This window comes from Trichosurus vulpecula, assembly GCF_011100635.1.
Source record: "Trichosurus vulpecula isolate mTriVul1 chromosome X unlocalized genomic scaffold, mTriVul1.pri SUPER_X_unloc_7, whole genome shotgun sequence".
NCBI lineage: Eukaryota > Metazoa > Chordata > Mammalia > Diprotodontia > Phalangeridae > Trichosurus > Trichosurus vulpecula.
Genome location: NW_023494383.1, coordinates 237,605 through 265,181, shown reverse-complemented (window position 1 = coordinate 265,181; position 27,577 = coordinate 237,605). Strand labels below are relative to the sequence as shown.

At 35.8% G+C, this 27,577-nt stretch overlaps 1 protein-coding gene across 1 annotated transcript in view; it reads right to left on the bottom strand.

Annotated features, from left to right (window-relative positions):
- The window catches only part of LOC118833260 (condensin complex subunit 3-like), an 82,883-nt gene extending 55,774 nt beyond the window's left edge, over window positions 1-27,109 (bottom strand). The window contains 1 exon segment of the mRNA XM_036740617.1: window positions 26,989-27,109. Coding sequence (XP_036596512.1) covers window positions 26,989-27,109 — 121 coding nt within the window.
- Window positions 27,110-27,577: the final 468 nt, after the last annotated feature.

Sequence of the window (27,577 nt, the reverse complement as noted above, 5' to 3'; positions counted from 1 at the left end):
TGGTTTTCTCGCATCCTTCTCATTTCTCTTCCCAATTTTTCCTCTACTTCTCTAACTTGCTTTTCCAAATCCTTTTTGAGCTCTTCCATGGCCTGAGACCAGTTCATGTTTTTCTTGGATGCTTTTGTTGTAGGCTTTATGACTTTGTTGACTTCTTCTGGCTGTATGTTTTGGTGTTCTTTGTCACCAAAGAAGGATTCCAGAGTCTGAGACTGAATCTGGGTGTGTTTTCGCTGCTGGCCATATTCCCAGCCTAATTTGACCCTTGAGTTTTTCAGCAGGGTATGACTGCTTATAGACTAAAGAGTTCTATGTTCCAAGCCTGGGGGGAGGCACCAGCTCTGCCACACCAGCACTCCACCTTCCCCAAGAACCCCCAACCCAGACTGGACTTAGATCTTCAGCAGGCTCTGCACTCCTGCTCTGATCTGCCACTTAATTCCTCCCACCAGGTGGACTGGGGCAGGGAGCAACTGCAGCTGTACTTCTGTAGCTGTCCCACCTCCGCTGCCCCTGGGGCTATAGCCAAACTGGGAACTCCTTCCACTCCGGCACCTTTTCCCACTAACCTTCTCTGTTGTCTTTGGTGTTTGTGGGTTGAGAAGTCTGGTAAGTGCTGCAGCTCACTGATTCAGGGTGCTAGGGCACGCTCCACCTGGCTCCTGGTCTGGTTGGTCCATGCTATCCATGCTGGGCTCTGCTTTGCTCCGCTTCGCTCCCAGCTCCATGAGGGATAGACCTCACCCAGATACCATCCAGGCTGTCCTGGGCTGGAGCCCTGCTTCCCTCTGCTCTTTTGTGGGTTCTGCAGTTCTAGAATTGGTTCAGAGCCATTTTTATAGGTTTTTTGGAGGGACTTGGTGGGGAGCTCACTCTAGTCCCTGCTTTTCAGCCGCCATCTTGGCTCTGCCCCCTGTTGTCATTTTCTTTATGTTATTATTTATTGTTTCTTGTATTTGTTCTTTGAACCATCTATTCTTTAGGAGTTCATTATTTAGTTTCCAATTAATTTTTAATCTATGTTTCCAAGGCCCTTCATTGTAATTTTTATTGCATCTTGGTCTGAAAAAGGTGCATTTAATATTTATTCTTTTTTTGCATTTTTGTGAAGTTTTTATGCCCTAATAAATAGCCATTCTTCTTTGTGTGTGAAAGTGCCATGTACAGCTGAAAAAAAAGGTATACTCCTTTCTATTCCCATTCAGTTTTCTCCAGAGGTCTGTCACATATAACTTTTCTAGCATTCTATTCATCTCCTTAACTTCTTTCTTGTTTATTTCATGGTTTTGTTGTTGTTCAGTCATTTCAGTCATGTCCAACTTTTCGTGACTGCATTGGGGTTTTCTTGGTAAAGATACTAGAGTGGTTTGCCATGTCCTTCTCCAGCTCCTTTTACAGATGAGGAAATAAGGCAAACAGGACTAAGTTACTTGTCCAGGGTCACAGAGCTAGTAAGTGTCTAAGGCCAGATTTGAATTCAGGAAGATGAATCTTCCTGACTTCAGGGTTGGTACTTTGTCCACTGGGCCTTCTACTGCCACTTTATGGTTAAATTCATCTAGTTCAGAGAGGGAAATGTTGAAGTCCCTCCACTAGTATTGTTTTACTGTATATTTCCTCCTATGATTCATTTTTTTCCTCTAAGATTTTGGATGCTCTGCCATTTTGTGCATATATATTCAGTATTTACATTACTTCATTGTCTATGGTAGCTTTTAGCAAAATGCAATTTCCTTGATTGTCTATTTTTGTTTTTGTTTTGTCCAAGACCATGATCACTACCTCTGTTTTTTTCCCAAATGAAGCATAATAGATTCTACTCCAGGCCCTTATTCTAAATATGTGTGTTTTTCTGTTTCAGGTGTGTCTCTTGTAAACAGCATCTTGTTGGATTCTGGTTTCTAATCCATTCTACTACCTGCTTCTGTTTTATGGTTGAGTTCATCCCATCAACATTCACGGTTATGATCCCCAACTGTGTATTTTCCTTTGTCTTATTTTGTTCTGTTTATCCTTCTCTTTCTCTCTTTTTGCTCTCTTCCTCCTAAAATGTCTGTTTTGTATTCCTAGTTCCTTTGCCTTCTGGGATACCACATTCTAAGCCCTCTGCTCATTTATTTTGGTAAATCTCACAGTATCCTGTGGCTGATGGATCCCCAACATGATGTTTTCACCATGATGATCATTCCATATCATCTAATCCACCTGACTTAAGCACCTTTCAGAAAAGGATATTTACTTCAGTGATAGAGTTGGTATAAAAAAAGACAAAACCGCCCACCCAAATTCTGTGACACCCTTCCTTACCACTGCATACAGAGGCCTAGGGAAAGGGAGCTCAGGCTTTCTTTGAGATGATTTCATATAGCTCAAGTACTTAAGCAGAGAAGTATGTCATTGTCTTTCAGAGCTGATAGAAGGTCAGTGGCCTAGTTGGGTGCCTGAATATCAGCTGATCTGGGGCTGGCTAGATGTAATGGGCGATTTGAATTTGTGTTTACTCACCAGTGAGGATCTCCCAGCCCCAGGTGTGGGAGGGTAGAGGGAATTCCCTGAGTGGAGGAAGTGTCCCAGAATGGTCTCTGGAGGTGAACCGAGTAAGGGCAGCCATGAGACTTCCATCCCCATCCCACCTACCCCCCTCCCTTTTTAGGCAGATCATTTTCTCTCCCTAGGGGCTCAGCTCTTTCATCTGGACAATGGGGATCATAAGGCTTGCACTCCTTACCTCACATAGGTCATTTGAGTTTCAAAAGAGGCCTGTGAAAGGTGCTTTATAATCCTTATAGCACTTTCAGTATTCTGCATAGGATGCCACAACTTTGGGAAATTAGGAAATTTAAGAGATCAACCATGTACTTGGGCAAAAGACATACTTATTGGCAGCTGACTAGGGGGTGATCACTGTGTTTTTAATGGCATGATGAATGGCATGATTGTTCTTCCTCCTACATCGCTTATCCATCCTGTGCTGCTGTTGCCTTCTCTATTAATGTCCCCGTGGCTCTGCCAATCTCTCTATTTCTGTATAGGTATGTGTGTACATGTATATGTGTGCATATCTCCTGCTGTTTTGCAGCACCTAGGGATTCAATTCTGTGCCCACCTGACTGTTCAGAACAAAATAGTGAAGACATCCTCCTCTCCTCTTGGCTGAGGGGTCAGACAAGGTCCTGATAAGAAGCTATTTAGTATGAGGCCCAGAAACTCAGCATTCGAAGTTCCTTTGGAAATAGACCAGTCACCATGGCAACTGGTGACTGGGATTAGCTGATACTGCCTTCATGGACATTCAGTACCTTCTCAGCAGAGACTCATAGTCTGAAGGGCAGGGCTCCTGCACAGAAAACATTTTAGCATCCTCTCCTTCTGCAGGCACTTTAATAGAACCACCTTCCTCACCTAGCCCCAGGACAAAGACAAAAGAATCCAAGAAAGGCAGGATCCGTGTGATCTGTTTTAGGAGCAGCACAGTAATCCTTAATGCACTCCCTCAGCACTACTCCCCCACTAGCCTCAATATTCCTGGGGGGATGCCCAAAATGACTTCTGGGTTTCTTCCTGGGGCACATATTGGGATTGTTTCCTGCTGCAGAAACTTTGCTAGTGTCCCTTCTCCTCTCCCCCTCCTCCACCTCCCTTCAGAAAGCAGTAGACACAGATCATGTCAAATTATGTTAGAGGAAAGGTGGAAGGGGAAAGGGGTACTGAAAGTGTGCTGCCTTCTGCTTGGGTTCAGCCCTATCTTAGGAATCCCTCCCCAGCCTTCTCTCTACCAAATTTGTAGAAACTGTGTCCAGGTCCACATCCTCCCCCCCACAGCAAAATGTAAATGCTAATTCAACTCAAACACAGAAGAAAAGGAAAGCCAAGGGAGGAGCTGGTCAGAGAGCCATGGCTACTGCCTTCAAATCCAAAACCAGAGATCTTTCCCTACTACACAACTGTGAATAAGTGGAGTTTACACATCAGTGGTAGAGAGATTCTGGGATGGATGGACATTTCCTGTGTCCATCAAATCCCCCTTTTAAAAATGCCATTTGTTCTGCCCATGTCAACTATAAGGCTTACATACAAGTTTTATAGTTGCCTGTGTCAAGATCCCTCTAGTGTCAAAGTACTGAGTTTCTCAGGAAATTATTAGTTCATCAATTGACTCTGCCCCCATCCTGGATGGCAATGAACACACCAGGCCAGAGAATATATAGTATTCTTCCAGTGTAGAAGGAGTACCTTATAGAAACTTGCAGGGATGGTCTTCACTGAGCCATCCCCATTTGCCATCCTAGCTGCTGCTTCCTACCAATGGCATTCCTTGCTATATGTAATCACTTCTCTGGGCTGGAGGACAGACATACCAGCTCCCTAAGGTACTTAAGTAATATATAGTTCTTCTTCTATAGTAATATATTGTATTTAAGTTAATATATAGATTTTGTGGTTAAGGATTGTTATCTTCATTATATTTTTATCCTCTGATAAAATTGGAAAGCCTGAGAAATGCAAAATGATTAAAAACTGCTTGCTGATTCATTGGCTTGGCTTGGGTTGAATTGCAATGCAATTCTCTGGTTGCTAGCATCACATATCCTAAGGATGAACAGCCTTGTATTGTCTAGAAGGTCAGGTGGCCTCATCTAGCAGAGACTACCCAATCACCCTGATGAAAGCCTATCTAAATCCGCTACTGGGGAAGAGAATGACTGTGAAACATCCAGGTCTATAATCCAAAGAGATCAAAGAAAGAGGAAAAGCTCCTTTATGTACAAAAATATAGCCCTTTTTATGTTAGCAATAAACTGGAAACTGAGAGGGTATTCATCAACTGGAAAATGGCTGAACTAGTTAGGAGATATAAAAGTATTGGAATACTTTCATGCTGTAAGAATTGATTAGGCAAATAGTTTCATAGAAACCCAGGAAGACTAATATGAATCTCTAAAAGATGAAGGGACCAGAAGTAGGATCACAATTTATACAACAATATAATAATAACAATAAACTTTGAAAGACTTGGACCATACGATCAAGATTATAATCAGTCACAACTTCAGAGCATTCATGATGAAGTGTGCTATCCACCTCCAGATATAGAGGTGGTGAATTCAGAATGCAGATTGAGGCATATATGTTTTTGGACATGCCTAAGGCAGAAACTTGCTTTGTTTGACAATACATGATTCTAAGGATTTTATTTTTCTTGATTTCTCAGTGAAGGGGGAGGTGTCTGTCTAAGGGAGGGCAGAGGGGAGGTAGAAAATACATCTGAAAACAAAATTTAATTGCAAAAAATAAGAAGCATATAATACCTGTTCATAATTGGTTATGATTTATTTATTCCATCACTAAGTGTTCTTCCTAACAAATGTAATTGATGTAAGTTGTTAGGATAATTAATGGAGCTCTACATCCTTCCAACTCTGATATTTATGAGTTGACATTTATGATGTCTCATTAGATGCAAAAGGGAGTCACTGCACATACTGGTCAGTACCTTCTCTGCCACTTAGAGTGTCAGAGAGCTGCCTGAGACACAGAGAGGTTCAGTTCCTGGTCCAAGGTCTCAGAGTTGAACTCTCAGAGTCATAATTAGAATCCATCTTCCTGGCTTTTAGGTTAGCTCTCTTCCTACTAGGCAATACCACCTCTCATTAAATCTTATTCTTTGTCAACATTCATCCCGTGTGAATGATTTTTTTAAGAAACAACCATCACAAGTCAGTTCAACAAACCAACCAACACACAAACAGTCATCTGCAGCCAAGTATGGTCAGCAGTCAAACTCTAGGATCCTTGTTTATATCAAAATAAGAGGTGTGGATGTAAGTCAAGAGCATGGTTTTCTCAGGTTCCTTTGAAGGACAAGACTTACATGGAGAGAGTCATTTAGGTGTCTGTGATTAAAAAGAAATGTTATAGCTTTATACTCATAACTTATATATTTTTGGAGATTGGAGGCTTACTCTCCAGCCTGATGAGGCCAAGCAGTTCAAACTTTATTTCTGAAAGCAGGTGGCTACTACAAAGTAGAAAAGTGAACACAACCCATACAAATAGTCACTAATGTAGGGAGCACAACAAAAGATACAGGTCCAAATTAAAAATTAATGATGATATCCTGAATTGTGAGTTGGTTGAAAGAACAAATGACTTTACCATTAATTATGTGAAAGAGCACGATAATGATGGGCAACCAAATGAAACTTTCTGGGATGTGGGTAAAGCCACATTCATTTTGAGAAGAAAAATCATGTCTCTGAAACTATACTTTGACAAAATAGAAAAAGGGAGAAACAATATATTAAATGAAAAAAACCACACAAGTTATTAAAGAAAAAATGCAAAATAAGCACGAGAGGAAATCTGGAAAATGAGAGGGAAAATGAAAAATTATGAATAGAAAAGAATGTGGAATTAACAGATAATAGCAAAAAAGCTCTTTGAAAAGATGGATGTAATTCATAAACATTTAGGTATTCTGTTCAAAATGTTAATGACTTCAAAGGGAATGAAGAAACACCAAATTACCCAAATAAAAAACTGAACAGAGCAAAATCACAAAATAGAACTAGAAAGATTTTTAAAAACCTAGTATATAGTAGCACAACTGAAAATTTAAAAGAAATGGGGCTTATCTACAAACTATTAGCAAAATTAACAGAACATAAAATCAAAATCTTAAATAACCTAGTGTCAGAAAACGAAATTAAACTTTTAAAGAAATTACGAAAGAAAGAAAAAAGAAACTCGTGGTTTAGTTGTATTTGTTGGTGAATGCTACCACACTTTTGAAGAAAAATACATTAGAAATGATTATAAAAAACTTGTGAAAAAGTATCAAAATCCTCTTATATGATGAGAGTCCCAATTAAAAAGAATTGGAAGACTAAAACAAAAAAAGGAGATCTATAGAACATATTGCTAATGAATACCAATGCAAAATAATTAAATAAGATCTTAACAAAAGACTACAGCAATATATATCCAATAAATGACTGTGACAAATATGAATTGATAGGAAGGATACAAGAATAATTGAACATTAGGCATAACATTGAATATAATTAATTAGATTAGAAAACAAAAATACTCTCCCTAATTCAGATGATTGTATGACAAGACACATTAAAAAGGCTTTGATAAAGTACAACAATCATTTATGCTGAAACCCCTATAAAACAGAGGAAGGAGAAAAGGGCTAGGTTTTAATATGATAAAAACACACATCTTAAATCAAATTGTAGCATTATTTCCAATGGCAAAACACTAAGGATTCCTAAGAAATATAGAACAAGCAAGGGTGCTGCCTTTTCCCAGTGTTATTTGGCATAGTAGTTCTAGAAATGCTAGTGCTAGCAATAATCCAAAATAAAGAAATTCAAGGCACAAACATGGGTAAAGGAGAGACAAAACTATACCTTGTGTTGACAAAATAGTAATTTGCTTAGGATTCAAAATAATGTGGAAGTAAAAATAAATAATGGAGAAAAAGTCACAGAAAATTATTTGGAGAGCAGTGAGACAAAGGGAGAAAAATTAAGAGGCTGGAGGTGACAGGAACAGGGAGAATTTATAACTACTCACTTCACTGGACTAGGAAAGAGAATGGACAGAAATGGGGGAAAGACAGATGGAAAATAATGCAAATTCAGAGAAACTGGGATAGGCTGAACAACTCAGAGCAGGTGACCAGGAGTCAGCCTGTGGAGTTGACTAGTATTAGGGTATTATTAACAAAAGTATTTGCAGGTTTAAAGGAGTGACTTGATAGAGGAAGGGGGAGAAACAAAAAAATGGAGAAAACAAATATAATGAAGGGAAATTCAGCTATTAGTGGATTAAATTACACAACAAAATGAAAAGGAATGGATCAGAAACCCAAACCAAACAAGCTGCTATATCCAAGAAACCCATCTAAAATACTGGTACAGAATGAAAATGACAGGCTGGGTGAAAACTGACTATGCAACCTGTGATATGAGAAAAGCAGGAGTTTCGAGCATGGAATCAGGAAAAGCAAAAATTAAGATGAAAATATCAAGAGAGAGAAACACAGAAACTACTTTATGCTTAAGGGAAACAGAGTCAGTGGACCAATATCAATACTCATAATTAAATTGAAATGGAAATGTTAACAAGCTTAAAAAAAGAATAGTAATTCTACAGAGTTAGGATGCCTCTCAAAGATGGACAAATGCAAAAGAAAGATAAAAGAGAAAGAAAATATAGAATGCCACAAAACATTGATATTGCAGCTGAAAGATGTCTGGCATCTTCTGAATGGTAACAACAGGATTATAAATATTTTTCAGGACCAGGTGGAATGTTTACAGAAGTAGGAGACATGCTAAACCACAGAGAAGTTATAAATAAAAGTTATGAAGCAGAAATTGTAAACATATACATCACAGGTGAAAATACAACGAAAAGGGTCATTAATATAGAGAAGGCAAGTAAAAGATCCAGACTTAGTGAAGAATTAATCAGGACATAATGTATGAGTGGGTTTAAAAACTTACTGAAGAGAGTAGATTAATGTGAAAGGGGATAATTATAATTTAAAAAACAACCCAAATTCCTGGGAGGAACTAAATTAGTATTCAGAGGAAAAATCATCTTTTTGGAAATGTACTTTTTTGTTTTTTAAATAGTATTTTATTTTTTCCCAATTATACATCAAGAAAAGTTTTAGCATTCATTTTTACATGATTTTGGGTTCCAAAATTTCCTCCCTCCTTCCACTATTCCTAAGATGATAGGCAATTTGATATAGCTTTTATAAGTGCTATCATGTAAAACATATTTCCATATTGGTCACAGTTTTGAAAGAAGAAACAGCTCAAAAGGGAAAAATACACAAAAAATAATATAAGTGAAAAAAGTATGCTTTGATATGCATTCAGAGTCCATCAGTTCTTCATCTGGATGTGGATTAGCATTTTCCCTCATGAGTCCTTTGTACTTCGATCGCTGTGTTACTGAGAAGAGCTAAGTCATTCATAGTTGGTCATCATACAGTGTTGCTGATATAGTGTACAATGTTTTCCTGCTTCTGCTCATTTCATTTTGCATAAGTTCATATAAGTCTTTCCAGGTTTTTCTGAAATCTGTCTGCTCATTATTTCTTATTGTACAGTAGTATTCCATTACATTTATATACCACAACTTGTTCAGCCATTCCCAAATTGATGGGCATCACCTCAATTTCAATATTTTGCCACCATAGAAAGGGCTCCTAGAAATATTTTCACACTGAAAATGTATATTAATACCATTTTAAAAACATAAAATAATCAACAAAGAAACAAACAAAATAAGCATGAGAGGAAATCTTCAAAAGTAGACAAGAAATAGATAAAATACCAAAAAAAGATGGGAGAATTCACAAACATAACCAGTAGTTTGAAAAAAGTGGTTATAATTAAAATCTTTAATCTGAGCAGAAAAAGGATGTAAGAAAATCAAACTGCTAAAATAAAAAATACCAAGGCAAAATCATAGCAGAGGAGGGATAGAAAGAATTATCATGACTTAGTATACACAATTAAAGGCTAGCTCAACTGAGAATTCAAAATAAATGGAAGCTTATCTACCAAAATATAAAACAATAAAATTAATAGGACATGAATCATGATCTTAAACAATCTAGTTTCAGAAAATGAAACTGAGCTTTAAAGGGACTACCAAAGAAAGAAAACTCTGCTTCAGATGGATTTATGAGAGAATTCTATGAAATGCATAAAGAATAATTTACCATAATGCAGAAATTATTTTTAAAAGTCACATTATTTTAAAGTGACATAGAAGACAGCCTACCAAAACTCTTTTGCATGATAAATATTACTGATAAAAAGGGAATCACAAAGCACAGAACTATACACTATATGATTAACGATTAATGAATATTGAGGAAAAAATTTTAATAAGACACTCCCGCGCCCCCCCCCCCCAAGTTTATGCCAGTAATGTCAAACTCAAATAGAACCAGGGCCTCTAAAGCATACATAAGGATCCCAGTAGTCCACCAATTGACTAGGAAAATCACATATTCACATCAACTATGTTCTGTTGTATTTTTATTTTGTTAACTATTTCCAATTACATTTAATCTGGCTCAAAGTGCATAGTGGAGCACACATCAAACATTTGTTTGATAAGTCTGGTCTACGCCAAGAAATTATAGAACTTATATTGTATATAATAATTATAAATTATATACAAAAATGATTCACAAAATTATTTACTATAACAAAGTTGGATTTATATGAGAGATACAAGGACGTTTTAAAATTAGAAAAAATATTTAGCATAATTCATCATATAAAAAAACTTCATCTCTAAAATACATGATTGAATGAAAAAGCTATCAACCTTGAAAGAACTGATGGAATCTGAATGCAGATCAAAACATACTATTTTTAGTTTATTTTTCCCTTGTTTTTGGTCTGTACTTTCTTTTACAACATGACTAATATGGAAATATGCTTTGCATGATTGCACATGTATAACCTATATCAAATTACTTACCATCTCAAGAAGGAGTGAGGGAATGAAGGGAGGGAAAGAATCTAGAACTCAAAATTTAAAAAAAATGAATGTTAAAAACTGTTTTCACGCAATTGGGAAAAAATTAAATATTATTAAAAATAATAAAATGCATGATTATATGACAAAATATATAAAAATTAAACAGGCCTAAGTGATAAATTATTGACAATGAATATTAAATGCATTAAAGAACAGTCATAGAAAAATAATTGTATGAAAGAGAACAATGAGAAAACAATTCAAAAATTTGAGGATATAGCTAATTCAATCCTCAGGGAAAAAAATCATCTCTGAAATATATATATATATGTGTTAATAAAAATAAAAATAGAGTAATTATGACCTGAACAAGATATTCATTAAGAAGAAAATTAACAAACTTATATAAGGACAAAAAGGAGATCTTGAATATCAGAAGAGAAATAGTTATCCTTTCTACATTGCAAAGTTTGCCATCACGGTTTGATATATCATGGGTCAACATAAGAAATGAAATTAGGACTTTTTGGTAGTTTTGTGGAAGCTGCAAATGACACACAAAGGCCAACTGAAGACACAGAAAAAGTTTGAAAAATTCAGAAATGCATAAAATATATGTAGAGTATTATATAATACAAACATATTTTATCTTTTAATATCATAATAATTCAGATTTCTCTGGTATCAAGGGAGGGCCAAAAAAGTTTACATGGATTTTCCAGATGGCAGGGTGCAGGGTAGGCACTGTGCCCCTACCTGGTCCCCCACATAGAAGGGATAACTCTAGATATACTTATATTTATAAAAGAAAAAAGATGGTAGGATTCCCAAACAAAGCAAAAGGATCTTTGGAAAATTGTGAATAATTGAAACTCTTTTAGTTACTCCTAAAGACAAAGGAGGGAAATCAAATGGTCAAAATGAAATGTGAAAAAGGCAAAAGCACAACAGTGAGAGAGTATTGTTATAACAAAGCGTACAAAATTTCCATATTTTGCTGCATAATTGTCACGCCCTGGTATGTTTTTGCAGTCCAAAAAATTGATTTATAAACTTTCATCATGTAAAATCGTTGCATGGTATAATTCTTTTCATTATGATGAGAAAAACAGAACAGCAAAGTATTCACCAGTGGCATATGGATACACATTTATCTCTTATGCATTATGAGTGAACCTAGAATTCTCAGCCCTCCTGCACTGTCAGTATATTCCCACCCACTTTCATGGTTTGTTTGGAGCACTGCAGTACTAACAGTACTGTCACTCAACCAAATGAAGAGATATAGGCATAAGGGGAGTAGGCAGGCAGGCGAAGCTGCTATGAGTAAGTCACATGATATGGTATGACATGTATCCTCCCAATTTTGACATATATTCACAAGTATTCCATGCATCCTAATCTTGCACCAAAGACAGTTTAGTAATAAATGATTTTTAAGTAATACTGGCACAGTTTTTTTAAAAGCTTCAAATAATGGTTGTACCCCACTTTTTTTGCAAAAAATGTCGTAAAATCTGTGATGATTATGTGGTGAAATGCAGTAACTGAAAGCACAACTAAGAATTCAAAAGAAACAGAGGCTTAGCTACAAAAATAGAAAATAGCATCAATGGAACATCAAAACAAGATCTTAGGCCACCTTATGTACAAAAATGAAACCAAATGAACTTTAAAAGAATCACCAAAAAAATCTTGTTATAGATGGAATTATGGGTAAATACCAGCAGTCACTGAAAGAACAAGTAAATATATAACACAAATTATTCTAAAAAGGTGACCAAAAAAAGTCTATAAAATCCTTTCATAAGACAGAACCCTAAAAATAAAAAAAAAACTAAGGGAAGTTTAAAAATGGTGGGATTAAGGCAGAGGGTAGTGAACTGAGATAAGCTGCTGAGAAAGGCATACCTGAGTTGGGAATATTTCTGGTGGAAGGTATTCAGTAGCTTTTTGTTTACATCTACTTTTTGTTGTTGGATTCCCATCCTCCAACATTACCTGCTTTAGAGTAGAGGTCTATGAAAGGACCTGACTTCAATGTAGTTCTTATAACCTAGAGTCCTTGGAATTTTTTTTTTCTTTTTTTCCTCCTTTTTGGCAATATTTGAGAATTTATTATTCCCCAATCCTGTTAGGAAACCATAATAGAGGGGAGAAGGGATGGAAGGAACAATGGGAAGAGGGCATATTTTCTCTTCAGGGTATTATCAGAGCACATAAAAAAAGACATGTTGGACTAGGCATGCAGGGTGAGCTATAATTTTTAGACTCTGAAAAGGTGTTGATTTGTTTGGTCTGAGTAGACGTTTTACAAAAATGGGCTAGTGTTTGGGAAGTAAGGGGAAGGGAGATTGTGTGCAGTGATAGAGATGTTGAAAAGAACAGAGTATCAATATAGCATTTAAAATATGCAGAAGGAGAAACAAAAAAGAGTAATCATATTACTAGCTTGTTAGATAATATATTATGACAGACTATTTATAGATGACAGACTGTATATCTAAAGAATGTTGATATAAAAATTTAAATAATATCAGAGAAAAAAGGTGCAATCATACACCCAATAAATTATTCACTATGACCAAACTGGATTTATAAGTTGGATGTAAGGATGACTGAACATTAGAAAAATAATTTAACACAATTAATTATAAAAATAATAATACTCTAAATCACATGATTATTTGACAAGACACAGAAAAAAGTCTTTGAAAAAGTATACTACTCATTTATCTTTAAAACCCTACAAAACATTGGAATAGAAGGCTCATTTTTTTGAATAAGATAAAGACAATATATACATATATACCATATTTCCCCATGTATAAGATGCACCTCTTTTTGAAAAATTTGGGCTCTAAAAACTGGGTGCATCACATACAGTGGTTGTAGATTTTTTTACCTGCATTTCCCACTTTTTCACGGTTGTTTTGCACTTGTTGTTACAGATTTCTTTACTTGCATTTCCTGCTTTTTAGCACTTGTTGTCTTTGCGCTCATTGTTTCACATTTGTTACTGGCATATTAGGTTACATTTGCTGCGTTCTGCCCAGAAATGGCTCAGAAAAGATTTTCATACAGTGTTGAATTCAAGTTAAAAGTGATCCAGTTTGCGAAAGTGAATGGAAATTGTGCTTGGTCCTCCTCCAACTAAGAAAATGATCTGAGACTGCCTATGGGAAGAAGAAACCCTACTGAAAACACCATGGCAGAAGAAGGCCATGAGAGGCAAATCAGCAAAATGGCCCGATTTAGAAATGGAATTGGAGATAGGGATTGAAGAGCAAAGGGCAATTGGGATTCTTGTGTCTACAAAGATGGTTCAGCATGAAGCAAGAAGAATTGCTGATGAAAAAGAAGTTACTGATTTCAAAGGAGCAGGCAATTGGTGCTTCAGGTTCATGAAACGGAATGGACTAAGCATGCGTACACACACGAGACGTGCCCAAAAGATGCCTGAAAGCCTATGAGCAGAAGGTCCTTGAATTTCATCATATTATTGTATGAATTTTATGATGAATAAAACTTGAGTTCAACGACTTTATGTAATACATTTTTTTTTTCAAATTTTGGACCCCCAAATTAACGTGCATCTTATACATGGGGAAATATGATATGTATGTGTGTATGTGTGTGTATATATATATTACATATATAGATGTATACATATATACGTATATATATATATACACATACACACATACACATACACAAAAGGTAGCATTCTATCAAAAAGTAAAAGAGTTGAAATATTCTTAATACATACAGGAATAAAGCAAAGATACATTCTCCATTGCCCAACCCCAATTTCCCAGTCTTCTTTAACATGGTTCTGGAAATGCTAGTGCTAGCAATGAGACAAAAGAAATTAAAGACCTAAACATATGCAAGGAGGAGAAAAACTTACACCAATTTGGTGTCAATGTGATCATTAATTTAGAATTCAAAATGGACTGGAAAAAGTTCAGTGATGAAGGGGAAAACTGAAGGAAAACTAAGAGTACACTGCACTCCCATTATGGACCTCCCTAGTTTCCTTTTAGTCCCAGCTTTGTGGGATCAAAGACTCTCACCAATTAAAAGTTAATTTATAATAAGGAGCCATCTCAGGGTGGGAACAGAAATAAATTTTATTCCATTCTCGAGAACAGGGCTTCCTCTGCTAGCACAGAGCAGAACCAGCAAAGGAGGCAAAGTGCAAGGGGCAAAGCACCAATAATTATACCTAACACAAGAGAATTCCCGCCCACCTCTGACCCTTCTCACCATTGGCTGGGAGGCGGGCTTACAATCTGAGCATGAAAGCTAGACAAAGAACCAGGAAATTGAGGCACAGAAACTCCAGTTCCCATTCCTTTATTTAATGTTTACAACTGAGGTGACATCTATAAATGTAAAGAAGGAGAATAGAATAAGGGGAGGGGGAGACCCTCTCCATTCTTCTATAGTACTTTTACAGTAAAGGAAAGCAGGTCACGGTGACCCTATTCTTACTGAGCAAATCTTTAAACTAGAACCAGAAGAAAGAACAAAATGTTTCAGGCTAAACTTTCCCAGAGGCTGAGCCATCAGACTCTCATGGCCTCGGAATTTTCTACTTCCCTATTTCCCTATTTCTTGATTTTTAAACATTTCTTAGTACAGATACAGATATATATTTATACCTATCTTCACATTTTATACCTGTCTTCACATTTTATTTGCCTCACACACAGCTAAAATCCCACTTCCTACAGGAAGCCTTCACCAACCATTCTTATTCCAGTGCTTTCCCTCCATTAATCATTTCCTATTTATCCTTCATATAGCTTGATTTGTATATGATTATTTGCATGTTCTTCCCTCCCTTTTTTAGATTGTAAAAGCTGATCCTTGAGGGCAGGGACTGTCTTTCATCTCTTTGTATCCCCAGTGCTTAGCACAGTGCTTGGCAGATAGTAGATGCTTAATAAATGTTTAATGAACTGAATTGAACTGAGAATAGTAAAAGAATATGATGAAAATTTGAGAATTTGAGAAAAAGGACAGGAAAGTCTCTGAACTATTTACTTTACAGACATAGACAGAGAATGGAGAAAAATGGAGGAGAAATAGTGTAAAAATATAAGTAAATTCAGAAAACTTAAGATATGGTGGAAAAATCAGAGCACAAAATCAGATGAGAGCCCTTGAGGTAGACTAACCAATCATTACAGGTAAAGCTATATTCAAGTACAAAGTACTGACTTATTAGCAGAAGTAGTTAAAACTCCACAAAAAATCAGTGGAGGAAAATCCAAGTCTAATGATCAAAAATTTAAATATGAATGGATTGAATACTACAGCAAAATGAGAGAACAGACAAGAACAGAAACTTAACAACAACATGTATACAAATAAATCTAAAATATTCATACAGAATGAAAATGAGGATGGGCAAGATCAAAACTGGCTACAAAAATAGGTGATAAAAAGTAAAAGAAAATGCAGGAATTGCAACCATGGTATCAAACAAAATAAAAGATTTATAGTATCCAGAGAGAAACACAGAAACTACTTTCCACGTAAAGGAACCAAAGTCAATGAATGAATATCAGTAGTAAATATAAATAAAGTAGCATAATGTCTAAATTTGAAAGGGGAAAGTTAATAAGTTAATAAGAAAACAGATAGAAACTCAGTAACTGCAGGACACTTTAATGTTCATCTCTCAAAGATAGATAAAACTAAAAGAAAGATAAACAGGAAAGAAAGTATAGAACTGAAAAAAACTTGATGTTAGTAGAACTGAAATGTTTCTGGTATTCTACAAATAGCAGCATTAAAGATTATGCATTTTTTTAGTAACTGATTATACATTTATAAAAATAGAAGATTTGCCAGGGCACAGAGAAATTATAAAGGAATGCTACAAAGTAGAATAAATACATATATTGCACTTGAAAGCATAAGAAAAGAATGGTCATAAGTGTAAGAGTTATAAGGAGCAAAAGATATAGGCCCAAATGGAGGATTCATGTCAGCCTGAAAATTGAGTTGGTCAAAGTACAAATAACACAAATAAATTGCTAATTATGTGAAAGAGAGTGATGGTGAAAAGACATGGCAAAATCTCTGGAATGAAGCTAAAGCAGTGGTCAGAAGAAAAATCCTTTCTCCGAAAACATACATTAATAAAATAGAAGAATAATGAACTGAACCAACAAATTCAATAACAAGAAAATCAATAAAGATATAAACCTAAAATAAACCTAAGAGGAAATTGTGAAAACCAGAAGTCAAGTAGCTAAAATCTAAAACAAACTATAGACTATAGAATTGACAAGCATAACCAAAAGTTCTTTTACAACAGGGAGGCAAGTAAAATAATCCATACTCAATGTGGAATTAGTAATATTATGCATAATGAGTGGGTTCCAAAACTTACCAAAGAGAAAAAAAATTATCTGAAAGAGGATGGTTGTAATGAGCAAACAATCCCAGATTTCTGGGAGGCAACTTGAACTGATAGTTTAATTTATGAAATTATGAAATGGGGGAAGGCACACCTGGTTCTTTGGCTCCTCACTGGGAAAGACCATAATTGGCAGTGGGAAATGGAGCAGCAATCACATTTTAGTAAAATACAGAGACAAGTGGTGAAAAAGCTGCAGAGACAGACAGTGGTGTGGGGATAGGGAATGAGATGGTGAAGGAAAGCAGGGAGGTGGGGAAGACAATGGGGAGGGGGAGAGGCAGAGAATATCACTCTTGTCACCATGAATTAGATTTGGGAGTCCTCCACTGCATGGACCAAATGGAGAAGGAGAAATGTTCTGGGAGGGCAGGAGTTTGAGGTCTCAGTTTTACAGGGTTTTGGGGGGAAACAGACCAAGTCCTATCTGTGCCACTTTGGGGTTAGGTCATTAAAATATCCAAATCATCTCGAAGTTATTGGGAAAATTTTAAAATCACCATCCCAAAGTTATCAACACCCTTATGATGTTCTGCTGGTCTAGGAGTTCTGGAATTTGTGTGGAATTTACATACCACAGGACAAGCTACTCAGTGGTCAGATCACCCGGCCTAAAGTCAGGAAGACCTGAGCTCAAATCTAGCCACAGATACTTACTAGCTATGTGACCCTGGACAAGTCATTTAATCTTGCTTATCTCAGTTTCCTCATCTGTAAAATGAGCTGGAGAAGAAAATGGCAAACCATTTCAGCATCTTTGCCAAGAAAACCGCGAATGGAGTCATGAAGAGTCAGACATGACTGAAAAAATGACTCAACAACAACAAGGACAAGAACACAGATTTAGCACATGTTACCAGGATGTGAACTTTAGTTAATATATGATCCAGTTTGTAAATTATGCGCCTTTGACCTTTGGGACCATGTGTATGTGATTTCTAGGTTCTCCTTTACAATCTTATTTCTTGCTATTGCACGTTTAAACTGCCTACTTATAAACTTGGTTACTATACAAACTAGAAGGTGGGGGTTGGTGGGGGTGGGTGGTGAATGGAGTGTGGGGGATGGGGGGGTCGGCAGTGGTCAGGGAACAAGAACAAGATTCAGTTTTACCACACTACTAAAGCAGTCCTCAGAGGAAAAAAAATAACACTTTATATATATATATATTTATATATATATATTTATATATATATATTTTTATATATATATATATTTTCAAAATATACATTAATACAATTAAAAGGAGAGGATTAATGAACAAACAGATAAGGCAATTTTCAAAAAGAAAATAAAAAAGAAACGAACTCAAAATAAGCATGAGTGGAAATCTTGAAAATTAGAAGAGCAATAGAAAAAATACAAAACCAAATTTGAAAAGTTGGAGGTAATTGGAAAAATAAGGTTTTCTATAATCTGACTAAAAAAAAGGAGGAAGGGAAATCAGATTGTTAAAATAAAAATAATAAGGAAAAATCATAGCAGAGGAGAAATAGGAACTGTCATAACACAATTACGTGCTAGCACAGCTGATAATTTAAAAGAAATGGAGGTTTATCTACCAAAATATAGAAAAGGAAAATTAATTGGACACGAAATCAAAGTCTTGATCTAATGTAAAGACACAAAATTGAAATAGAGCTTTATAGGAACAACAAAAGAAAGAAAACTCTGTTCCTGATGAATTATATTATATTACATTATATTATATTATTCTATGTTATGTTATATTATATTATAATATTATATTGTATTGTATTATATGACATTATATTATATCATATTATATTATATATTATATATATCATATTTTATCATATTGTATCATATTGTATTATATTGTATTGTATTATATGACAAGTATATGACAATAACATTGTATTATGTTGCATTATATTATATTGTATTATATCATATCATATCATATTATATTGTATTGTTTATATTATATCATATTGTATCACATTGTATCACATTGCATTATATTATATTATAGTATAGTATATTATAGTATATTATATCATATTACATGACATTGCATTACATTATATATGGTATGATATATTGTATGACATATTATAATGTATTATATGACAATTATGTTATATTATACGACAATTATATTATATTATAACATATTACATTATATGATATTACATTGTATTATATTATATTATATTATATTATATTATGTTATGTTATGTTATATTATATTATATTATATTATATTATATTATATTATATTATATTATATTATATTATATTATATTATATATGTTGTGTTATACTGTACTATATTGAATTATTTGACAATTATATTGCATAATATTATCTTATATTATGTATATTACATTATATTATATCATATTGTATCATATAGTATCATACTTATCACACTGCATCATATTGTATTGTATCATATATATCATATCATATATATCATATTATGTTATATTATATATGATATGATGACATTTTATTTTATCACATTATATCATATCATATCATATCATATTGTTTATATTGTATCACATTGTACACGTTATGTTATATTATATATATGATATTTTATTATATTGTATGACATATTATATTATATGTTATGTTGTGTTATGTTATGTTATATTACATTATATTATATTATATTATATTACATTATATTGTATTGCATTACATTACATTAGATTGTATTACATTATATTACAATACATTATATTATATTAAATACATAAATATTGCATTATATTATATCATATCGCATTGTATTGCATTGCATTGTATTGTATCGTATTGTATGATATTGTATCACACTGTATCACATTGTATCACATTATATTACATTACATTACATTATGTTATATTATATATGATATTATAATGTATTACATTGCATTACATTACATTATATTATATTACATTACATTATATTGCACTACATTACATTACATTAGATTGTATTGTATGGTATTATATGACAGTTATGTTATATTATAACATTATAATATAACATTACATTTTATTATATTGTATTGTATTATATAGTATTATATTATATTATCATATTTTATCATACTGTATCACATTGTATTATATTATATTACATTATGTTATGTTATATATAATATGATATGATATTTTTTATGTTGTGTGATATATTATATTATATGACAATAATGTTATATTATATGACAATTATATTATACTATATTATATTATATTACATCACATCACATCACATTCACATCATATCATATCATATCATATTATATTATATCATATCATATCATACTGTATCATATTGTATCATACTGTATCATACTGTATCACATTGTATCATATCGTCTCATATATATCATATTATATTACATTACATTACATTACATTTTATATGATATACTATTTTATTAGAATTATGTTATATATCGTATCATATCATATCATATCATATTGTATTATGTTGTGTTATATGACAATTATATTGTATTATATGGTAGTATATGACCATTATATTGTATTATGTTTTATTAGATCGTATCATACTGTATCACATCGTATCACATCATATCACATCTTGTCACATTACGTTACGTTACGTTATATTGTATTGTATTGAATTGTATTGTATTATATTATATGACAATTATATTGTATTATATTATATCGTATTATATTCTATTATGTTGCATTACATTGTATTATATTATATTATACTATACCATATTATATTGAATTATATCATATCATACCATATTATATCATATTACATTAGATTATATTATTTAATATTATATTACATTACATCACATCATAGCATATTACATTACATTATATTACATTGTATTGTATACGATATGATATGATATTTTATTACATATTATATTGTATTGTATTGTGTTGTGTTGTATTGTATTGTTTTATATTGTATCATATTGTATTATATTATATTACATTATGTTATATTATATATGATATGATTTTTATATTGTATGATATATTATATGTATAATTTAATATAGTATAGTATAATAGTATATAGTATATATAATATTATATATATAATATAATATAATATAGTATAGTACAATATTATATTATATGACAATTATATTATATTATAATTGTATTTTATATATTATTAATATATTATTGTATATTATATTATAATTGTACATTGTATTATATTATATTGTACTGTAATGTATTTTATTGTATTATATTGCATTACATTACATTATATTACATTACATTGTATTATATTATATCATGTTATTGTATCATATTGTATCATACTGTATCATATTGTATCACACTGCATCACATTGTATTGTATCATATATGTTATATCATATCATATATATTATATTATATTACACTACATTACATTATATTATGTATGTATATTGTTTTATTGTATTGTATGATATATTATATGACAATTATGCTATATTATATGACAATTATATACATTATATTATATTACATTATGTTATTATATTATTTTATAGTGTATTATATTGTATCGTATCGTATTGTATCATACTGTATCATGCTGTATCATACTGTATCTTATTGTATCACACTGTATCATATCATATATTATATTACATTACATTATGTTATATTATATGATATGATATAGTATTTTATTATATTGTATGATATATTATATTATATTATATTATATTATATTATATTATATTATATTATATTATATTATATTATATTATATTATATTATATTATATTATATTACATTATATTATATTACATTGTATTATATTACATTGTATTGTATCGTATCGTATAGTATTATATTATATTGCATTATATTGTATTATATGACAATTATATTGTATTATATTGTATTGTATATGTGTCTCATATCCTCGGTGTATAAAGCACTAATGAAAATACATTAATAAAAAAGAGCCAAAATGGGTAAATTGTCAAAGGAAATGAAGGATGGGTTCTCAAAAGAATAACAGCCATTTGAAAGATTACTTTAAATCACCAAAAATAAAAGAAATGCAAATAAAAGCAGCTTTGAGGCTGCACCTCACACATGGCACATTGGCAACTCTAACCTTCCTCATTTTACAGAGGGGGAAACTGAAGCCCAGGGAGTGGAAATGACTTCCCTAAAATCACCCAGATAGGAAGCATCAGCATGAGGACTCGAACCCAAGTCTCCTGACTTTAGAGCAAGTAATCTTGGTTTTTTCTCATTGTCTCTGCAGCTTCATCCTTACTTTTGGCCATAATATGCATCTGTCCTGCCACTCTGTACTCATCCTGGTACCTAATACACATCTGTCCTACAATTCTGTACTTCCTCTGACTTTGCCCCTTTCCCCACATAAACATCTGCTTTCAATCTCGTACTTACCTTGGGACTTTCTATCCAACTGCCCTGCACCTTGTTATCTGCCCCCTTGGTCCTAATCAATATCTGAGCTTTACCTCTATGCTAACCCTAAGCGCTAACTACATCTGCCTGCATAGCTCTCTTTACCCTTGTATCTTCTGTGTCTTTTTAATGACCTCTCCCTGCACTGCATGCCCGCCTCCCAAATCCCGCAATCTCCTTAAAAACATTACGCATAAACTTCTGGTTTTACCCTTACTTTCCATCTAGATTAGCCCTGCAGGACTGGCTACAGTCCCTAGTACATCAGGCATGCCTCTATGCACTTTATGGTCCTATCAGTCTTCTCTGCTTCCTTTCCCCTTACTTACCTCAGCCCCGATACACATCGATTGGGTTCCTCTAGTCTTACCTTCATCGCGAGATGACATTTGTCCAGAAAGTCTCTCCATACACTCTGTTTCTGTGGCACAATCCACCAACCCCCATCATCATCCTAATAATAATAATGATAATAATTGTCCCCCACAAATTAAACATGGTATCAATTCTGCCAAACTCTCCTTCTCTTGCTGTGCTCCTTGGATGTTCTGGAAATGTGATGTAGGTGACTTATGGAGTCCTGGAAGGGAAAAATTGGTTTAATGCATTAATTACAGGCAAGCCTGAGGTTGGTTCTGAATGGGGGTGACAGCCCCCAGGGATTGGACAGAAATGAAGCAACAGATAGATGTCTCCACAGGTTAAGGACATGATGGGGCAAGAATGGGATAGCCTTGGAATTTGAATCTGGTGCCAGGAAAAAGGCAACGTGCAAAGAAAATGGGTTCATCCTCAGGGAGGAATGAGGGTAATGAACAAGGAGTGGTCTGGGGACAGGAGACGAGTGAACACGACAGAGATCTAGGTACAAGAAGAGGTGGCAGGTGGGAGAAGCTGACTTGTTCCTAGAACCTGGATATGAGCATATTATGGGCCCAGCTGACCTGATGCTAAGCTGCTTTTCAGTGGATCTTCCTCCAAGTCTCAGGCCACGATGGGCCCACAGAACAGTGACCAAGCTAGACCTCTTAGAAGGAGAGGTAATTATTACCATAAGCATCAGCCCCAAATCACATGCATATGCAACATTTTAGGATTATAAAAGCATTTTCAAAATAGGAACCCTGTTTTGGGATTCTGCTCTGTCCTACAATTCTGTAATTTCTCTCAGCCTTCCAACACATGTCTACACTTCAGGTTTCTAATTATTACCATCCCAAATAAACATCCTTCCCACATGTCTATTCCAGGTAGATTCTCTTCCCCATCACACCGTCACAACCATACCTATCTTGACAATATCTTTGTACTTAACCTCAGAGGCCCAATAGACACACCCAGTGCTATAGCCCTCTGTTCTTTCCAACCTCACCTGCAAACACATTCCCTTGTAGCTCTCTAAGACCCAGAGGCTATACAATTCCAAGGTTGGGAGGAGATAACAGAGGACATCTAGTCCCATGAGTCACTGAACAAAAGTCCCTTCTTAAATGGCTGGATAAAGGGTCCTCCTAGCTTTTCTATGAAGCCCTCTATTGGGTGGGAACAGCTACCTCCTCCTGATGTAGCAACTTCTGCTTTTTACCCCAAAAAACTCCATGATTTCTTCCTTACATGAAGCCAAAGTCCATCCATTTTTTTAAGTTTCCCTGATTGCTCTTAGTTCTCTCTTTGGGAGCCAAAGAGGACATGTCTGATCCGGCTTTGACATGGCAGGCCTTCAGGTTCTCAAAGCCAACTATCTTAGCCCAAGTCTAAGTCTTCTTTTCTCCAGCCTAAATACCCCTAATTCCCACTGATGATCCTTCTGTGGCATAAACTGAAGTCCCTTCCCCATCCTGGTTGGCTTCCTGTGACCTCTCACTCTTCACTGTCCTTCCCAGAATGTGCTACCCAGAATGGACCACAGCAAAGCAGAAGCTGCCCAAGCCTTAGAGAGCATCGCAGGAACCTCCCCACTCTAGTCTTGGCTACTCCTCCATCTTTCAATTGCACTGAAGATCCATTAGTTGTTTTGACTGCCTTATGACATTGCTAACACTTCTCAGGCTTGCCAACCACTGAATCCCTCAGACATTCTGGAGATGAAGTCCTGCTACCCATAGCTGCTCCTTCTCTTCTAAGCAGGAGGTTCAGTGCCCAAGTTAGAATCTGACCTAATATTACCCAATTCAATTGAGTTTCATTCAAGCAAGCTCTGTCCAAGTTGTTTGTACTGTAACTCTGTCATTCATTATGTTAGCTCTCTCTTCTGGCTTTGAATCCCCATTCACATAAGCCCTGTACCCCTAGACTTACTTCCCAACCTAATACCCATTAGCCTTGAACTTTTGCAATTACTCTTCCCCCTGAAATACATCTACTGTGCAACTTGTGCTAACCTGTTCCCCCCCCAACATACCCGGCAGAACCCTTATAATTAACCCTATACGCTCCTACACATCCATTCTGCCCCTCAATCCTGATAATTATACTTAAGGAACTTCTGCACTATCTCAATACATAGATGCTCTGTACCACTTTCTTTGTCCACTGTCCCCCAAAGACATCTCTTTGGTAACTCTGTTCTTGTCCTAATCCCTCAGCTCCATCTACCCTGGGTATCCATGCTGACCTGCTATGCCCCAAGTACCCATAATGCCTCTCCAATGTCTACACTCATCTGAGGACCCTAGAAGGTCTGTCAGGTTCAGAATTAGTCCACTGTCTACCATGGCTGTTCAGGAACTGGTCCTTTGTCTTCATCAGCTGTCTGTACCTCCTGGAAAGATTTCATAGCACAGGTGCGGCAGCAGTGTGTTTAGGTAGTTGACAAAGATCTAGTCAAGGTATGTGTGTGTGTGTGTGTGTGTGTGTGTGTGTGTGTGTGTGTGTGTGTGTGTGTTTATGGGAAATGGTGAGGCAGACAGTAGGCTGGAGGAGGGAGGAGAAGTTAGCACAATGGAGTCATTCTTATCAGAGCTCAGGTCATGGGTCACAGTTTCCAAAGGGATGTGGGGCTTGAGTGTTAGGGGTTGTCAGACAATATCAAGAAATAGAGGGAGGGAAGCCAGCAGGACCTTAACTTTGGGGATGGATAAGGCTTCACCAGGTAATGGAGCTTGGGCATGGGGCTGGGCAGAGGGAGGAGAGAAAGAACACAGAGCTCCAGCAATTCTAATACAGGCACAAAGTGGAGGTTGGGGGAGAACCAAAGAGGTGGGACCATTTTGGTGGTCACCAGTAGAAATGCCAGGGACAACTTGTCCCAGGAACCCAGTGGAACCCACTGGACTGATTCAAACTTGTTCTTCCTCATACACTGAGTTCTCACTCTTTGCCCAGGCCTCAGGCCAGAACTGTTTCCTAGCACAGTAGCAGGGCCCCCCTAGAGGTAGTGGCTATGATTACTATTAGCAGTAACAATCATAGTTCTAGATTTTAAGCTTCACTAAAGACTTTCCACACAGGCATGAATGTTGTGAGCCATATCTGCCCTGTAGCTCTACACTTAGCATCAGTACCCCAATACATACCTGTGCCTCAGTTCTCTCCCCACTGTCGTCCCAAATACACATCTGACCCACACGTCAGTTATCCCCCCACACCTTAACCACATCTTTGTACTTAGCCTTAGCTACCCAATACACTGTGGCTCTGGCCTCTGCCTTCTCCGGCATCTGTAAACACATCTTCCCTGCAGCGCTGAAGCACCCTGAAGCTTTAGAATCCCATAGCTGGCAAGGAAAAAAGGAAATCTAGTCCAAGAAGTCACTGGCCAAGAGTCCCTTGTCCAAGGTTCCTGGAAAGTGGCCTTGCCTTGAAACCTTGTATTGGGGTGGGGAAGACATTCCACTTGGAGACAGCCCTAATGGCTGCCTAGTTTCTTTGCATGAAGCCAAAGTCTATCCCTTTGCAACTTTCCCTCCTTGCTCCAAGATCTGCCCTCAGGGTGCCAAGAAGGACAAATCTCACTCTGCTCCCACATGGCAGGCCTTCAGATTTTCCAAGTCAGCTGTTTCAGTTATCTTCTAAGCCTTCTCTTCTCCAGCCTAACCACCTAAAATTCCCACAGAAGATCCTCATTTGACATAGTCTAGCATCCCTTCATAATCCTAGTTGCCCTCCTCTGGCCTCTAGATCTCCATTGTCCCTCCCAGAATATGGTGCCCACACTGGACCATAGCATTGTAAATGTTGCCCAAGACAGAGAAAAGTAGGACTCCCCCCTCTCTAGCCCCGATCACTTTTCCTTCTTTTTGTTACACTGATGACTCCATTAGCTGTTTTGGTTGTCTCATTCCATTGTCAATGCTTATCAGGTTTGCCATCCACTGAAACAATCAGATATTCTGGACATGAATTGCTGCTAGCCACAGCTTCCTTATCCCCTGTTCTTTCTCAGCAGGAGGTTCAGAGCCCAAATCAAAACCTGACTAGCATTAGCCTTATTCAACTTCATTTCATTCAGGAAAGTATTGTTTAAGAGGTTTTTGTGCTGTGACGCTTGTCATCCAACGTGTTCATTCTCTCTTCTGGCTGATATGGACCTCTTTCCTAGCTCATTTCCCCCTAATGACTTATATTTGGTACCTCTGTTCTTGACCCATTCCCTCATCCCCCTTAGCCTTGGATCTTACCTGCTATGCCCAAGTCCACAGAGCCCTTCTCTAGCCTCCAGATTCTCCTGAGGTCCCTGGAAGCTTTGTGAGGTCCAGAATTAGTCTGCTGGCTCCCTGTCCATTCACAGACTGTCTCCATCAGCTATCTGTAGATCCTGGAAGGGTGTCATAGCAGAAGGGAGCCTCACAAGGCTTGAGGAGAGAGAAGTTGCTGCTGTGGCCTCAATATTATTAGAACACAAGCTGTGGCCAGAATAGAGTGCAAAGGAACATGAGGCTTGAGTGTTGGGGCTTGTTAGACCATTTATCAGGACCCTATCTGGAAACAGAGGGAGGTAAGCCAGCAGTATCTAACCTTGTGGAGGGATGAGGTTGTACTAGGCAAGGGAGCTTGGGCATGGGGCAGGTTGAGGGAGAGGAGAAAGAGAAGATGGGGCTCCAGCAACTCCTACTCAGGTGCAAAGTGGGACCATTGATGTGGTCACCAGCAGCAAGGCCAGGGACTCACTGTTTCAGGAACCTAGATATGAGCTGATGGTGGGACCCACTGTCCTATTACAAAGTTGTTCTTCCTTGTACACTGAGTCATTGCTCTTTGCCCAGCCCT